This window comes from Astyanax mexicanus, chromosome 5 (genome assembly GCF_023375975.1).
Source record: "Astyanax mexicanus isolate ESR-SI-001 chromosome 5, AstMex3_surface, whole genome shotgun sequence".
Lineage (NCBI taxonomy): Eukaryota > Metazoa > Chordata > Actinopteri > Characiformes > Acestrorhamphidae > Astyanax > Astyanax mexicanus.
Genome location: NC_064412.1, coordinates 1,637,687 through 1,656,828, shown reverse-complemented (window position 1 = coordinate 1,656,828; position 19,142 = coordinate 1,637,687). Strand labels below are relative to the sequence as shown.

Below are 19,142 nucleotides of genomic sequence, written 5' to 3'. Positions count from 1 at the left end.
AGTTTGAGCTCTCCAGAACGCATCCGATTAAAAAAATCGCACAGTGTCCGCCTGGCTTTACAGTGAGAAAGTGAGAAAAAGAATAATAATAATAAGTAGAATGCAGTGTATAAAACTCTGTCCTCCAGAAAGTTTCTCTTCAGTGTTTATCAGTGTGTTTTTTGCAGTAATGGGTAACAGTTTTGCGATGTTCTCCGGGGAGTTATCTGTAAAAGCGTAAGTGTGTCATTTCTCAGCTCGCTGACTCAGGTCTTATATTCAGCTTCTTATCTGAACATCAGGCCATACATCACCCCGGTGTGATTCACCCTGTTAGAGTGTTGCGTCTTCAGCTCTCTGCGCACTTCTGCTTCTTTATTTCTTCTTTCCGAAGGTCAAATCTGCACTTCCTGGCTGATACTCGACTCAAACTGGCAAAACAACACTGAGCTGCACCACGGGACTTCCTATAGCCTGCGGCGTGCAGACGCACGGTTTGCGTGTTACCAGAAACCGCGGCTGATGAGTAATAGCTCTGATATCAGTGTTAAGCGGTGGAGTGGGTTTTCTGCTCGGGCAGATCGGTGGTTTCCCTCTAGCGATTACTCTGTTAGACTCAGACATTATTTAACATTTATTAGGGGTCCAAACACCTCAGCTTCTGGAATTCCTTTAGTTTTTTCTTCTTATTTTTTTATTTTTCATTTATCTTTCCTATAAAAGGCTGTAGTGTGGTAAAATTGTAAGTCACCCATACTCCAAATTTGGTAGATAGGTAGGCTACAGTAATATACCCACACTAATTACCCATCATTCCCCTTAAACAGTCGCCTTTGGACCACAAGGTTGTGTGTTTGAGCCCAACCACGGTCATCTCTGAATTTTTACTTTTAGTAAAAATTACTCATTGACTACTTTCAAGGCCATTCTTCTTCCCTTCATCTCAATATAACAGGGTTCGTACAGTCATTTAACAACATGGAAAAGTCATGGAATTTTTAAATTTTATTTAAATTTTAAAATTTCCAGGCCTGGATAAGTTTTGGAAAAATAAAAACACCCAGAAAGTTTTTGAAAATCATGGAAATTTGGTCTACAAATCTTTGTGTTTCTGTATATTGATGGAGAAAATCTATTTTGAGCTAAAATGTTGTTTTTTTATCTATCTGTTCAGTAGTTCAGTAATTTAGCCTCTACACAATGGAGCTCTCAGGATCTGACACACATTTTATTATCAAAAATTGTGTGTTTCATTTTATGCCACCTATAATCAATTTCGATTGTAGTTTTAGTCATCGGCGATGGCGGCTGTTCGCTGGTCAGTGGTGGCGGGTGTTCTCTGGTCAGTGATCGGTGGGGGCGGGTGTTTGGCGGTCGGTGGGGGCGGGTGTTGGCCGGTTGGGTGGATGGGCGGTGCTGTGTGTTTGTAGGTCGGTGATCAGCAGTGGTGGGTGTTCTCTGGTCAGTGATCGGCGGTCGGCGGTGGCGGGTTTTCGCTGGTTGGTGATCGGCGGTGGCGGGTGTTGGCCGGTCGGCGGTGGCGGGTGTTCGGTGGTGGCCGGTGTTCTCTGGAGTGATGTCTGTAAGTCTCAGACTCTCCTCATGCTCTGATCTCTCTCAGTCGTATCAGCAGCTCACAGACGAGCTCCTGCTCTCTCATCTGCCTCTCAGCTAAACCTTTAATAATAATACTGATGGGGAGCGGAGGGAGGGAGGGAGGGGCGGGCGTGTGTAACAGAGCAGAAAATTACGGGCTGCCACAGAGCCTGCCTCTTATGCAGAGACCTGCCACTGAACCTGACAGCGTCCTGCCTCTCCTACACCAACCCGGCGATGAAGCAGCAGAACGGAGCAGCAATCTGTTAAAGGTGGAATCTGTTAATCTGTTCAACTGGAGAGGAGTAACACTGAGTAACACTGAGTAACAACGAGTTGCACCTGAGTTGCACTTGACTTATTTTGAGGAACGCTGAGTTACAGCTAAGTAATGCTGAGTAACGCCCGAGTTACACTGATTAACTCTACAGTAATGTTGTTACACCTTTGTAAAACTGAATTGTGCTGAGTAACGCAGAGTAACACCTGAGTTACAATGAGTTACATCTGAGTTACGCTGAGTTATGCTGAGTTACAATGAGTTACAGCTAATTTACGCTGAGTGTTGTTGAGTAAAAGTTGAGATACGCTGAGTTACACCTGAGTTATGCTGATTTGCACCCGAGTAATGCTGAGTGAAATCTGAGTAATGCTGAGTTACGCTAAGTAATTCTGGGTAAAACCTGATTTACAACTGTGTAACTCTGAGTTACACCTGAGTAACGCTGAGTTACAGCTGTTAAATGCTAAATTACACCCGAGTTACACTTGGGTAACACTGAGTAACATTAAGAAATGCTAAATTACATCTGAGTAATGCTGAGAAACACAGAGTTACGATAAGATATTGATATTACCAAGATAGCAATTAACGTCAGTGGAGCTCCTGTGTTTCCTGTTACCAAAACTCCAGAAATTTACTCCAGAAGCTCTGTTGCTGTTTAAACCAGGCAGGAGGAAGGAGTAAAAAAAATAGACTGTTAACGGGGTGTAAGATAGCGATGAACATTACAAAGCACCTTACACAGGGTGTAAGATAGGACTTTTGATAAGAGTTTGTTTTATGGAGTACTTTGCTACTTTGGCTTCATCCCCAACCCAGACTTTATATAAAAAATAAATAAATAAATTGGTGGGAAATAAGATAGATGTGTATTTTTTCATACATTCTTTAGAATATAATTTTAATATATAAATATATTTCTGTATAAAGTGGTTTAGTTTGTTGTAGAGACACTTTAAACTGATTTCCTCACTCTGGTGATGAACCTTCCCCTAATCTACTTTACTGAAGTGGAGGGAAGGGTGGAGTTCCCCTCTCACTCAGAAAGCTTCATATGACCTGTAGCTTCTAAAATAGGAAATATCTGTTTATTCCTCTCAGAGCTTCTTCATCATGCTCTTTTTATTTTATTTCTATTTTTTTCTTATTTTCTCTCAATTTATTTAGTCAATAATCTCACTAATTCAGCAGCTACTCAGCTGTATATACCCCCCTATCACTAGTGATGCTCAAACACCAGGAGGATTAAGAAGACTAGCACACGCCTCCTCCGACACATGTGAAGTCAGACTCCGCCTCTTTTTGAACTGCTGCTGATGCTGTAGCATTACCGAGTAGCATCACGGCGCTAACGCTCGGAGGAAAGCGCAGCAACTCGGTTCTGATACATCAGCTTACAGATGCAGCCTTGTGCTGATCCACATCACCCTAGGAGTGATGAGGGGAAATAGCAGCGTCATCTACTGTACTGTACCCACCCAGAGAGAGCAAGACCAACTGTGCTGTCTCAGGGCTCTGGCAGCTGATGGCAAGCTGCATGACTGGGATTCGAACCAGTGATCTCCTGATCATAGTGGCAGTGCTTTAGAGTTTCCCCTCCAGAACTTCATTCACTATTCCCTGTAATAAAATCCATGAGATACTGCAGTAGGGTTGCACAGTGATATCAGAATTATATAGGTATGTAGGTTGAATAATCTGTATTGGGACAATGGCTAGATTTGGCTGATATTTTAAACTGATATTTGCATTATATGTTACCGATATATTTATTGTATGCTAGAAAAGGACCAAGCAATGCTGCCTGAGATACTACAACAGGTCGTTGTATTTTTTTATTGTTACCTGCATTGACTGTACTACTTTAAAATCCATTTTTTTAATCTCAGTTTTATATTTTTTATTGTTACATTTAACCTGTTAACTAACTAACTAACCCGTTAAGTTGTGACTAGTTTATGTAAGGACCAGCTAGCTAAATTCATGTGATAAAACAAAAATTATTAGTAGAAATGAATACGATTAACATTAATAGTATTTTATTCTAATTAACTAATGAAAAATGAAGAAACAACGTGGAATTATTTAGTAAACAAAAAAGTGTGGCAAGAACTACCCGACTAAGTAAAGAAAATTTGACAAAAAAAAAATGAAAGTCAGTCAATACAAAACATTTCAGGAACTCGTGTCTTGTGTAGGAAGCAGAGTAATGACTAACTGGATACCCCTCTTGAGAGTATATCATTCATATACCCGTACAGTGAGTATCAACAGAGCTAACAAACACCACTAACCATACTAAGGTTGGAATCACCAAGCCTCCCTGATGATAAATCACAATCACAACAATGAAACTGGCACTCATCAGGACAACCTCTGTTGCTCAGGATAAGTTCATCAGAGTTAACAGCCTCAGAAACCACAAGTTACCAGCTGCCCAGATAAGATTTAGGTTTGTTTAACACGTTTAAGTTACTACATGATTCCTTCACAGTCTGGATCACAGACAACAAGTATGTAATTTATTAAACATGTAATAATCGTTTTCTTTAAATTGTTTTGTAAATTGAATTGTAATTTCTGACAAATGTAATGTAATTTGAATTGTAATGCACTTTGTAATGTTCTCAGGTTCTCCTGTGTTTTCCATGCGGATGTTGTGGGAGATCAGAGTATCTAGAGATGATGAGATGAGTAATTTATTGTAATTAATCAGGATTATTTTATTTAATTCCTCTCACAGCTGAGTCAGTGGCCCCGATCATATTCCTCTAAGTTCCAGTACAGTCTGTACCCAATCACCTTCTCCGTGGGAAACGCTGAGGAGTGGAAGAGGCTCTTTAAACCCTGTGCTGCTCAGAGACTCTTCCTCCCGGTAAGAAATCATCACTATCTCTCTCACGGCTGGACAATAATTTGATATCAATATAAAAGTATAAGTATAAAATTATCAATAAATATATCGGTAACATATAATGCAGTATAAAATACTTTAATAACGATGATCTCGGAATTATATTGGTATTGGATAAAAATTGCTTGTTTTACGTTCATATATATATTAGAATATATTGGTATTATTTTGTAATCGGACGATAATTGCTCATGTTAGAATCATAGGTATGCATAATGATATCGGAATTATATCGGTATTGGACAATAATTGCATATTTTAGATTTGTAGGGATGCACAATATCAGAATTATTATTATATCAGTATCAGATGATAATTGCTTATTTTAGAATCATAGGGACGCATTATAATATCGGAATTATATCGGTATTGGATAGAAATTGCTTATTTTAGATTCGGGATTGCCAGCTTTGAGCCTATACAGCTCTGGAAAAAAGTAAGAGACCACCTAAAAATGTAAAGTTATCCAAAAGCAGTGTGTAAGACTGGTGGAGGAGAACATGATGCCAAAATGCATGAAAAAAACTGTGATTAAAAACCAGAGTTATTCCACCAAATATTGATTATTTCTGAACTCTTAAAACTTTATGAATATGAACTTGTTTTCTTTGCATTATTTGAGGTCTGAAAGCTCTGCATCTTTTTTGTTATTTCAGACATTTCTCATTTTCTGTAAATAAATGCTCTAAATGAGAATATTTGTATTTGTAATTTGGGAGAAATGTTGTCTGTAGTTTATAGAATAAAACAACAATGTTCATTTTACTCAAACATAAACCTATAAATAGTAAAATCAGAGAAACTGAAGTGGTCTCTTATTTTTCCATAGCTGTATATACAGTATATCTAGAAAGATCTAGAAAGAAATGCTAGCTTTTTGTAAAAACTGCAGCATTGCTGCTCTCCGGTAAGAATCTGTGATTAATCCACTGTGGAAAACACTCAATAATAATAATAATAATAATAGTAATAATCTCTCCTTCACAGTTTCTTTGCTTTATTTCTCTTTAGTTTTCAGTTCTGAAGTATAATCCAGTGTCTGAGGAGAGCTCTGTGTCGTCTCTGAGTTTCCCCTCGGCTGTTTTTACAGCAGCTCAGAGTCTTATATCATGTTTCATAACACATGAGCACATAAATGATGTTTAGAATCATTGATTCCAGTCTGCACTCTATTCTGTTGCTGTTCTGATTGCTGTAAAAGGTTTTGTAGTTTTGTAAGCGGCGTTTTCTCCCCTCAGGTCATCCTGAAGGACGTGGACTCGTTGCTGTACGTGGACACTGATGTCCTGTTTCTCCGGCCGATGGACGACATCTGGAGGTTCCTGAAGAACTTTAACAGCACTCAGCTGGCGGCGATGGCCCCCGAGCACGAGATCCCCAAAATCGGCTGGTACAGTCGCTTCGCCCGCCACCCGTTCTACGGCGTCACCGGGGTGAACTCGGGGGTCATGCTGATGAACCTCACCCGGATTCGGAGCACCGTGTTCAAGGTCAGGATTTTACTGTGTTTTCTTTAATTCTGCTGTAGTTTTACTTCAGAGCAGTTCTTGAATTGATTATTGTAGGTGATTTAATAAATGATTTGTCTATTTACTAACTGGTATTGGAAGCTAAGCAATGATAGGACAATTTAATTTGCTGTATGTTATGAAACGATGTTTCATCAAGACGTGGCGGAGACGGAGCTGTAATTTAAAACCTGGTTACTTTTCCAAAAGACCTGGAAAAATGATAAATAAGAAAAATGATTGTGGACTGGACTGGACTGCTTCTAGGGCTGGGACAATATATCGATTTATCGTATATTGTATATCGATATATCAATATATCGACCTGGTAAAACGATAAATAAGAAACTTCTTTTGATCTCAGTAAGGAGCAGTCACTTGACTCGCTTCTAGGGCTGGGACAATATATCAATATATATCATATATACAATATATTACTGTATCGTATATTGTATCAATATATCAATATATTAAACTGGTAAAACAATAAATAAGAAACTTCTTTTGAACCCAGAAAGGGGCAGTCACTTGACTCGCTTCTAGTAGTGGGACAATATATCAATATATATCATATATACAATATATTACTGTATCGTATATTGTATCAATATATCAATATATCAATATATTAAACTGGTAAAACAATAAATAAGAAACTTCTTTTGAACCCAGAAAGGGGCAGTCACTTCTAGGGGTGGGACAATATATCCATATATCATATTGTTTTTTATAATTATTGTATCACATCGATACATGGTGTCAAATATGAATACATACTGTATATTTATGGAAACATAGGCACTTTAAACTAAGGCCCTATGAAATTGTTTTATTTACCTTTTTTTCATCACATTTTCAGGTTTTTAGCGTTTTTTTTTTTTTTTTTTTCTTTATCATATTTTGGGCGTTTAGGTTTTTAATAGCAAACATATTGTCATAATATTGTATTGTGAAGTATCATAGAGAACTGTGTTGTGACATATCGAGTATCACAGAATCACAGTATCGTGATATTGTTACTGTGGGAAACGTATCGTGATGATATATTGTATAGCAAAGTATCGTAAAGAATTGTCTTGTGATTTATCAAGTACCATCGTATCACAGTATTGTGATATCATCGTTATCATGGGCAACATATCGTGATATATTGTATAGAGAAGTATCATACAGAATTGTCTTGTGATATTGAGTATCATAGATTTACCCTATCATGATATCATCATTATCGTGAGAAACAATTCGCAATAATATTGGATCATGAAGTACCATAGAGAATTAACTTGTGATCTATTGTGTGTTGCAGAATTACAGTATCCTGACATCATCGGTATTGTGGGAAACGTATCGCGATGATATTGTATCTTGAAGTATCGTAAAGAATTGTCTTGTGATATAGCGAGTATCACAAAATCACATTATTTTGCTGTCATCGTTATCGTGGGAAACGATATCCTGCTTTTTTCTGGAGCTTTATTATTACCCTCGAGGTTCACTTTTGAACTATCAACAGTCCTAAATTATTTTTAATCATGGTTTTCTTACTTGGTTTTGCCCTTCAGAATCGCACCAGCTGCTTGCATTTTTACACAAGGAGAAGAATAAAGTTATCCAAAAGCAGTGTGTAAGACTGGTGGAGGAGAGCATGATGCCAAGACTCATGAAAGACGTGATTAAAAAGCAGGATTATTCCATATAGTATTGATTTCTGAACCCGTAAAACATTAGAATTGCTGTTTCTAAATATGAACTTTTATTTTTTTTTATTATTATTATTTTTTTATATATATTTTTTCTCATTTTCTGTAAATACAATTTTACATTACACAAGGGCCTCACTCTGCTTTATTCTGGAACTTATACCCATACTTTACCCATAAAGTACTCCTCAGATTTTTGGGGGGTTTTAAACTATCAGAGTTAATTTTATTTATTAAATTTTTTTATTTGAGGTCATCGTTATCGTGGGAAACGTATTGTGATAATACTGTATCATGAAGTATCGTAAAGAATTGTCTTGTGATAGATAGGGTCGCAGAATCACAGTATCATGATATCATTGTTATCGTGAGCAATGTATCATGATAATATATCGTATTTTGAAGTATCGTAGAGTATTGTCTTGAGATATACTGAGTATCGCAGAATTACATTATTGTGTTATTATTGCTATCATGGGCAACGTATCGTGATATATATATTGCATCGTGAAGTATCGTATAGAATTGTCTTGTCATATATATTTATTGAGTATTGCAGACTTACAGTATTGTGTTCTCACCATTATCATGGGCAAAGGGTCATGATAATATATCATATGATATTTCTTATCGTATAGAATTGTCTTGTGATATATTGAGTATCGCAGAATGACAGTATCATGATATAATCGATATATAATATCGTATCGTGAGATGCTTTATGATTTCTCCTCCTGTCTCAGTATTGTCTCCTCTCTGGATTTTACAGAACAGTATGATCTCCAGCGGTCTATCCTGGGAGGATCTGCTGCATCCCCTCTACCAGAAATACAAGAACCACATTACATGGGGGGATCAGGATCTTCTCAACATCATATTCCACTACAATCCAGGTACTCTTAATGTTTTACACCCTTTTCCTTAAAATACCGTATATTTTGCACTGTAAGGAGCTTATAATGCGGTGCTCCTTATGTATGAATTCTATCAGTCAGGTATTAAGGAGCAGTAAAGTCACTCCACTGAAGTACAGAGTTATACAGGAGTTTCAGTTTAGTTCTCCAGCACCAAGACTGGAGCAGCATTAACATTAGCCGCTAACCTCGCTAAGTGCTAACTCTTTCACTGAACAGAAGCAAGTATATCAGACTGTAGTCTGCATGTTTACTATGTTAAAACAAGCTACGTGGGATGAACCGCTAGCTAATATCACCCTGGATTACCGTAAAACACTCAGGCTTCCTCAGTGTAGCGCTGTCGGGCAGCATTTACTAGCAGTTAGCTGCTAATGCTACTCGTAATGCTGCTGCACCGAGCCTTAGTGGAAATCTGGAAATCTAAGCTTACTGTAAATAAACGGAAGAGCTTTACTCACCCAAATAAACAGTTTTCAGGAGAGAAATCTGTGTATTTGTTTCATAATTACAGTTTTGTTTACTTAGCTTACTTAGCTTTACTTAGCTTAGTTTGGTGTCCCCCTACCACTACCCAGATTCAAAACCTGCAGAATAAAAAGGGAAACATGGCAACACCCCTGTTCCTTACTAGTAGCGCATAATGCGCCTAATAATCTGGCGTGACTAATGTATGAAAATAGACCAGAAAATATTTGTTAACTGATAATGCGCTTTATAATCCGGTGCACCTTATAGAAATACAGTACAGTACACTTTACTGACAAATAAATTCACTCACCTATGTGCATGTTAAAGTCTCTGAGGTGAATGTGTGGATGATGATGATGATGATGATGATGATGATGATGATTTAGCCTGTAATTAGCGCCATGCTAATTTGAGGTTATACGCTTCCATCAGTTTTTGCTTCATTAGCTGCAGAGCTGCAGTGTAAAACATGCGCTGGCTGATTGAAAACTGCAGCTTCTCCCTGAAAGAGCTTCACGTCGCCTAGTTTGATTAATCTCTTTAATCAGGTAATAATATAATTGGCTGTGTAATTAGCTGAATTAGATTAGGGCTTTGCTTCACTGGATCACAACTTTTTTCTGCTCCCCTGAAGGTGGATTGAAATCATCTTGCCTTTCATGCTTGGCTGAGTTCAAGTTCATAAGAAATGTGGAGATTTTTGCATTAAAGGGCCAATACTCTGTCTTTTTCTGGAGCTTTATTACTACCTACGAGGTTCACTACTGATTTCTGAACCATTAGAACTTTAGTATTGTTGTTTCTAAATTAATATGAACTTGTTTCTTTGCATTATTTAAGGTTTCTTTTTATTATTTTCATATATTTTCTTATTTTCTGTAAATATGTTTTTACATTAAAGGGCCCATATCCTTTTTTATCGTTTTATTACCAAATATTGATTTCTGCCCACTTAAAAGATTAGTGTTGTTGTTTTTAAATTAATATGCACAGCATCTTTATTTATTATTTTATTTAATTATTTTCTAATTTTCTATAAATAAATATTTACATTAAAGGGCCCATATCCTGCGTTTTTCTGGAGCTTTATTATTACCTACGAGGTTCACTTTTGATTTTCTGAGGGATTTAAACTACCAATAGATTTCATTTATTTTTAATAAATAAATAAAGTTATCCAAAAGCAGTGTGTAAGACTGGTGGAGGAGAACATGATGCAAAGGCTCATGAAAGCTGTGATTAAAAATGAGGGTTATTCCACTAAATATTGATTTCTGAACCATTATAACTTTAGTATTGTTGTTTCTAAATTAATATGAACTTGTTTTCTTTGCATTATTTGAGGTTTAAAAGCAGCACTACATATTTTTTTTTTCTATTTTTAAATATTTTGTTATTTTCTGTAAATACATTTTTACATTAAAGGGTCCATATCCTGCGTTTTATTACCCATGAGGTCCACTTCTGATTTTTGTGGAGTTTTGAACTATCAACAGTCCTAAATTATTTTTAATTATAAATTCCCTACCTTTTGCCCTTTAGAATCACACCAGCTACTTGCGTTTTTACACCAGGAGCAGAATAAAATCATCCAAAAGCAGTGTTTAAGACTGGTGGAGGAGAACATGATGCAAAGGCTCATGAAAGCTGTGATTAAAAATGAGGGTTATTCCACTAAATATTGTTTTTTGAACCATTAGAACCTTAGTATTGTTTCTAAATTAATATGAACTTGTTTTCTTTGCATTATTTGAGGTTTGAAGTCAGCACTACATTGTTTTTTTTTTTATTATTATTATTTTCATGTATTTTCTATAAATCAATAATTATAATAAAGGGCCCATAATCTGCTTTTTTCTGGAGCTTTATTATTACCCTATCAACTATCAACAGTCCTAAATTATTTTTAATCATGGTTTTCTTACTTGGTTTTGCCCTTCAGAATCGCACCAGCTGCTTGCATTTTTACACAAGGAGAAGAATAAAGTTATCCAAAAGCAGTGTGTAAGACTGGTGGAGGAGAGCATGATGCCAAGACTCATGAAAGACGTGATTAAAAAGCAGGATTATTCCATATAGTATTGATTTCTGAACCCTTAAAACATTAGAATTGCTGTTTCTAAATATGAACTTTTATTTTTTTTTATTATTATTATTTTTTATATATTTTTTTTCTCATTTTCTGTAAATACAATTTTACATTACACAAGGGCCTCACTCTGCTTTATTCTGGAACTTATACCCATACTTTACCCATAAAGTACTCCTCAGATTTTTGGGGGGTTTTAAACTATCAGAGTTAATTTATTTTTTTTAACTATGATTTTCTTACCTTGTTTTGCCCTTTAGAATCGCACAAGCTATTTACTTATAATCATTTATTGTTTTTGGGACGGTTTTATAAAATTAAGAGGCCACTTCAAAATCACCAGTTTCTCCACTTTTACTATTTATAAGTATATGTTTCTGAAAATTAACATTTTTGTAGTTTTAAACCTCAGAAAGCCATCAAACCAAGCTGAACTGCTTGAATTTTTTGCACCAGGAGCAGCGTAAAGTTATCCAAAAGCAGTGTGTAAGACTGGTGGACTTTAAAAAAGCTTTGATTAAAAATTGTGGATTTTCTACCTAATATTGATTTCTAAAACTTTAAAACATTAGAATTGTTGTTTCTAAATTACTGTGAACTTGTTTTCTTTGCAATATTTAAGGCCTGAAAGCACAGTATTTAATATTTAATATTTAAGGTCACCCAAAAGCAGTGTGTAAGACTGGTGGAGGAGAACATGATGCAAAGCTGAAAGCTGATGAAAGCTGTGGTTAAAAATATTTGGTGGTTATTCCTAAAACATTATACTTGTTGTTTCTCAAAAAATATGAACTTTTGCATTATTTGAGGTCTGAAAGCAGCACTGCATTAATTTCATTATTTATGCATATTTTTATTTTATTTGTAATTTGGGAGAAATGTTGTTTGTAGTTTATAGAATAAAACAACAATGTTCATTTTACTCAAATATAAACCTATAAATAGTAAAATCAGAGAAACTAATCATTTTTAAGGAGTATCTTAATTTTTCCTGATATATAGGTTGTGTAAAAGCTCTTAGACTGCAGTTTTAAATCGTTTTGCTCTGAAGTGTAAATGAACTGATCTCTGTGAGCAGTTGAGTTCTGCAGTTCTGCACTAAACTCTCCTGCCTTTTTGACCCTGGTCAGAAAATCAATAATCTCTCTCAGATATAACAGGAGGCTCTTCTCCTCCCTGTTCTTCTCTGGAGGTGATCTCCGCAGGCTGTGGGGGTTTGATGGATGAAAGCGAGTGCTGTTTGTCTGGGTAAACACTCGGCTGGAGTCGCTGTGACAGACTCAGAGACAGGTGTGGGAATTAAGAGCTTGTGATGCTGGAGGAGATGCTGGGTGTATTTTGTAAAAACTTGATCACACTGCAAAAATTGGCATTGGCAAAAACTAGACAAAATATATGTACATTGAGATGTAAATGCTTAAATAAAGCTTTTTCTTAGTAAGATTTAAAAAAAAATAAGCGATCACAAAATATCAAAATGAGTGAAATAAGCTTAAATCAAGCAAAAATCCCTTATTTCTTGGCTTAAATGTGTACAGAAGAATCAGTATAACTTGACTAGTAACATTTTGTGCTTATTTTGGGTTCAAATGACTTAAAATATGGTGAAAAGTTTAAGTGAGTCTGAATAAGATCATATTCCTAAATAATCTTACATTTACGATGCTTAGTAAGACAAAAATATTATCAGAGAAAAAAATAGAAAGAAAGATTTATTGCCTTGAAATTAGATAATTTCGCTTGCTAAGATTAATGTTTTTGCAGTGCAGCCATTAAATTATCTGTCAAATTAAAAATCGTCCATCACAAATATAAACTGTATATTAACTAAATATGTGCTGTATTTATTTGTGCATTTTTAACTTAACTTAATATCAGTAGTTTTTCCTCAATCTCATCTATTTTTTCACTCAAAGCTCAGTTCTGCCATTTCTCTGATTACTGTTGTCACTTTTGAAGCTCCACAGTTGACAGACATGGCACTCCAGCGCATCAGCACAAGCTGATTGGCTCTATGTTAAAGGTGTCAATCCAATTTTTTCATTCATTTTAAAATGTCTAGTTGTGTCTCTAGTATGAATGAATGTCATGTGAGCTGCTTTTTGTTTTAAAAACAAGTGCTCCGGTGATCCGGTATAACACTGCTTTAGTCTGGTGGAGGAGTGGAGGGCCGGGGAGAAACAATAGGATTTTGGCTCTATCTCATGAATATTCATACATGCATACAAATTGCCTGATCTGATTGGCTAACAGCACTGCGACACCAGGAGGCAGCGAGACTAATAACACTAATAACAGTCTTTACAATGTCATATGTTACTTTACAACATGTGTAATAATGCCCTGCTAAGTGCAGTTCAGCCACTGACCTAGACTTAGAGTCTCTGTAAAACACCAAATCCACCGGAGATCCTATTTAAACCTATAGTTACTTACACACAGAGGTGGGTAGTCCAGATCCAGAAAGTAAAAATCCAACCCAGTGTTTTGTTACATTTTTATGGCGCGTGTTGTCGAGGTGTAGCTACACAGACGTGTACCTAAATTGTTCAGAAAAATCCCATGTTATGTTTATTAAGTGCAATCTTTAAACATGTTGTCCTTTTGAGCTGTGTGCCTACAGTTAATGTATTTAATTATATATTTGTTTATCTATAGAGTGCTTGTACACATTCCCCTGCCAGTGGAACTACAGGCCCGATCACTGCATGTACGGCAGCAACTGTAAAGGGGCGGAGGAGGAGGGCGTGTCCATTCTCCATGGCAACCGCGGGGTTTACCATGACGACAAACAGCCTGCCTTCAAAGTGGTGTATGACGCCATACGGGAAGTAAGTCATCTACTATAGCACTTGATCTACTGTACTCTCTCTCTCTCTCTCTCTCTCTCTCTCTCTCTCTCTCTCTCTCAGACTCCTGCTGCTGATGGAGATGCTGAAGCAGCATATCATCCCTTTATATTTACAGCTCTGTAAAAAAAATGAAGAGATCACTTCAGTTTCTGAATCAGTTTCTCTGATTTTGCTATTTATAGGTTTATGTTTGAGTAAAATGAACATTGTTGTTTTATTCTATAAACTACAGACAACATTTCTCCCAAATTCCAAATAAAAATATTCTCATTTAGAGCATTTATTTACAGAAAATGAGAAATGACTGAAATAACAAAAAAGATGCAGAACTTTCAGACCTCAAATAATGCAAAGAAAACAAGTTCATATTCATAAAGTTTTAAGAGTTCAGAAATAATCAATATTTGGTGGAATAATCCTGGTTGGTTTTTAATCACAGTTTTTTTTTCATGCATCTTGGCATCATGTTCTCCTCCACCAGTCTTACACACTGCTTTTGGATAACTTTATGCTGCTTTACTCCTGGTGTAAAAATTCAAGCAGTTCAGTTTGGTGGTTTGATGGTTTGTGATCATCCATCTTCCTCTTGATTATTCCAGAGGTTTTCACTCATCATTTTTAAGTGCTCTCTTTTTTTCCAGAGCTTTAAGATTGAGTTAAAGAGGTGATGAATGTAACTTCCTTTAATCACGTCTGGTTTTGTTCTGATCATATTTCTTTGCTTTATTCTTGTTTTTGTTTTTTTCAGTATCCGTTCGGAGAGAACCTGTTCCAGTCCCTGTTTTTTCCTCTCCAGAACAAGTTCTTGGACACGGTGAACACGCTGTGCGGCAGAATCCCTCAGGTGTTCCTCAGACAGGTGGAGAAGACCATGAAGGCTGTGTTTGAGCAGAAGGTGATCCGGCACGCTCGGCCGCCCAGCCGGCATCGGCGCTGATCTGCTGCAGGAGTTGCTGGGGGTTATGGAGGAGGAGACGCTGTGGTTCTTCACGTCTGATGGAGGTGATTTCAGTAAATGGAAGATGTGCAATGCTAAGAGCTCCTGAGGTTCGGCCTGCAGACTCCAGACCTGCATCCTCTGCTTTAGAGGAGATAAAGGATGGAGAAGCTTCCTGGATGGACCAATGAGCTTCAGGCAGCGGTTCTGGATCATTAATCGGGAGATGGTCTTCAGAGAACCTGGAGGGGCGTGGCTCGGAGGAACATGATTCAGAGAGCAAGGAGAAAGGTGTATGTTAAAACGAATGGGTGGGACAAAAAAAAAAAAGATATCGTGAGATGCCCTGTGATCCACATGCCTAATATTTAAAAAAATATTCACAAGAATGTACTGTACACTACCGATAAAAGTTTCAGGACACCAAACATTTTCAGTTTTTTATCGATTTTTATATTTTATCATTAATTTAAGCCATTTTAGTCATTTTTAGAGCTCATTGAATTGCCCAAAATCTTCCAAAGGTGAGCTCAATGGTAAAAAGTTCAACATTTACATATAAATGTGGTTATTTTATTGATATCCTAATATCACTTAATGTCGCTGTTGCGCAAAAACCCTGAATATCCACTTTTTCCACTTTTTTGTTGTTTTTTTTTGTTTATTATTATTATTATTATTATTATTATTATTATTATTATTATTATTATTATTATTATTATTATTATTATTATTAAGGTATGCAACCAAAACCAATACATACAATATTATTGATTACAAAAATAAAATAAGAGAATATAACAAGTGATTTGCTAACCTTTACACACTAAAGTAAGTGGCGTATATATGAAAAATGTCAGATAAAGGGTGATTAAAGAGGCTTTAAATCAGTGATTAAAATTAGTGATTAAAATTAGTGATCAAAGAGATCCGTGCTGACGACACTGCTTTAAATACAATCAATCCTTCATCACATCTCCCCAATGTTCTCCAGTGAATGTATAAAATAAATGCCTTGTGTTGATTTATATCACTATAATGAGGTACAGGCGCAGAGTACATCTGTTTTAATTTTTCTTTTAATTATTCATACAAACCTTATTATTCAAAGCTTAATTCAAATTAAATACCGCTCTGCTACATTCTGTATAGAATATCATTTTTTAAACATATTTTACATTATGAACAGTTTGTAGCCTTCGACTCAATAATGCACAAAAAATGGGATTTTATTGTTTTTTTTCTGGCTTCTGCGCTTGCGCTGTGCTTATCTCATTGATAACGTTTGAAACAATTAAAAACCTTATTTATAACTTTATTCAAATCAAATACAGATCTGATACTTTCTGTATAGAATATCATTTCATAATATAATCGAAACATATTTTACATCAGCAATAAAATCTGCTAAAAACATTATAAACACTTTGTAATGTTAGACTAAATAATGCACAAAAAATGTGATGTTCCAGTTTTAATTTGGCTGCTGCGCTTGCGCAGATCTCCACAGTGAGGAAGATCAGTGATCATCTTAATGCTAAACTAGATACACTACTTTTCAAAACTTTGGTTTTTGGCTTCTCTGCTAGCCAGCTGATTGGCTCTTTTAGCTGAATGGCGGAAGTTTGTCCTTAAATGAACGACAAGATTAGCGTTACAAGAGCTTTCGTACTGCAGTCAGTGGCTTTTCTCCTCATTGATAACATTTAAAACAATTAAAAACCTTATATACAAACTTTTATACAGCTCTGCTATATTCTGCATAGAATATCATTTTTGAAACATATTTTACATCAGCAATAAAATCTGCTTAAAAACATTTTGAACAGTTTGTAGTGTTAGACTAAATAATGCACAAAAAATGTAATTATGCAGTTTTCAATTTGGCTGCTGCGCTTGTGCAGATCTCCACAGCGAGGGTGATCATTCATCATTTTAATACAGAGCCAGATAAATTTATTTTTCAAAAGTTTGGGTTTTGGCTTCTCCACTAGCAAGCTGATTGGCTCTTTTAGCAGAAAGACGGAACTTTATCCTTAAAAAGGATAGCGTTAGGAGAACTCATACCGCAACTTTCATACTGCAGTCAGTGGCTTTTCTCCTCATTGATAACATTTAAAACAATTAAAAACCTTATATACAGCCTTATTTAAACCAAATACAGCTCTGCTACATTCTGTGTAGAATATCATTTTTGAAACATATTTTAAATCTGCTAAAAACGTTATGAATAGTTTGTAGCTTTTGAATCAAAAATGCACAGAAAAATGGGATTTTGCAGTTTTTATTTCTGGCTGCTGCACTTGGGCAGATCTCCACAGCGAGGGTGATCAGTGATCATTTTAATGCTGAGCTACATACATTACTGTTCAAAAGTTTGGGTGTTTGCTTTTCCGCTAGCAGGCTAATTGGCTCTTTTAGCTAAAAGACGACAGAACTTTAACTTTGAATGGACGACAAGATTAGCCTTTCGTACTCAATTGATAACGTTTAAAACAATTAAAAACCTTATTTACAGCCTAATTCAAACCAAATACAGCTCTGCTCATACACATAACCACATACTCATCTCTTTTACATTCTTTTCTGTATTGCTTTACATTGTATTTCCATATACAGTATATACTGAAGATGCTGTTGATTTGTTTTATTATGTTTTATATGTATTTTCTATTGGAAGTGATGGAACATAACTGAACATACTGTAAATAGTTTGATATTTGTGAAGATCAGCACAATGTGCTTTTTATTACACGGGACTGGACTGGCTTCCAGCATCATCTCACTACTGCTGGTACATGAGTCTCATCAGTGGTTCAAACTCCTGGAAACACACACACACACACACACACACTTTACATTTCATATCTCTGAGACTTTCACATGGTTTACTCTTTCGCTGTGTGAATTTATGAGAAGAAAAGGGTTTTATATCTCATTGTCTTTTTACACAGTCAGTTCTGTGCATGTCTGAAATGTAAACAAATGAACATGTATCAAAGTAAAGCTTATTTTCCAATCATGACATATTTTGTGCATTGCATTCATTTTTTCAAGTTAAACATTTTTATAGAGAGTGACCATAATAACAGTAATGAAAAATATTAAGTGCACACATAAAAAAGAATAAGAAAAGAAAGAAGAAGAAATAATAATAATAATAATAATAATAATAACAATAATAATGAAAATCAGTAATCAAAAAATTCTCAGTTTCAAAACTGATAATGACTGAAAAAGGTGTAGTCTGAAACTAATGCTTATTTTGAACAGAGGTGGAAAAAGTACTACAAATTGCAATTAAGGAAAAGTATCTTTACTTGCTAAAAATCTACTCAAGTAAAAGTAAAAAAAGTACTCAATTTAAAATGTACTTTGAGTAAAAGTTACATAGTTACTTTTAATTATTTGATGTTAAAAAAAGTACAAATCATAAATTAAATCGTTTTAAATTATGTATTAATCCACATAATAATTTGGACCTTATAGGCAGTATTTGTTCAGACCATCCCATAAAACATTTTCAAGAACACGTGTTATAGGTTTCTATGATCCATTTTTTTCTTTACTGTTAAAAAATGATGTATATAACTTTTACTCAAAAATGTACTTGAGTAAAAGTAAAATTACCTATTTTAAAAACTACTTTAAAAATGACAAATTACTCATAAAATCTACTCAATTACAGTATTGTGAGTAAATGTAATTCATTACTTTCCACCTCTGATTTTGACTACCCTTTTTAAATCTTATATAGCCATCTTATATAGTCCAATCATACACATAAATAATACAGTAGTATGTTAATCAACATATCAGAGCCTCCCATCATTAATAGTAGTATATTCCTCATATTCGTTAGCGCTTATCGTCTTATCTTTAAACAATTTTTTAAATTT

The 19,142-nt window shown here is 35.4% G+C and overlaps 1 protein-coding gene across 1 annotated transcript in view; it reads left to right on the top strand.

Moving 5' to 3' along the window:
* The window catches only part of gxylt2 (glucoside xylosyltransferase 2), a 42,410-nt gene extending 24,142 nt beyond the window's left edge, over positions 1–18,268 (top strand). The window contains exons 3-7 of the mRNA XM_022662734.2: positions 4,602–4,733; positions 6,011–6,262; positions 8,750–8,873; positions 14,113–14,285; positions 15,055–18,268. Coding sequence (XP_022518455.2) covers positions 4,602–4,733; positions 6,011–6,262; positions 8,750–8,873; positions 14,113–14,285; positions 15,055–15,243 — 870 coding nt within the window. The 3' untranslated portion in view covers positions 15,244–18,268. The remainder of the gene's footprint in view (positions 1–4,601; positions 4,734–6,010; positions 6,263–8,749; positions 8,874–14,112; positions 14,286–15,054) is intronic.
* The last annotated feature ends 874 nt before the right edge of the window (positions 18,269–19,142 follow it).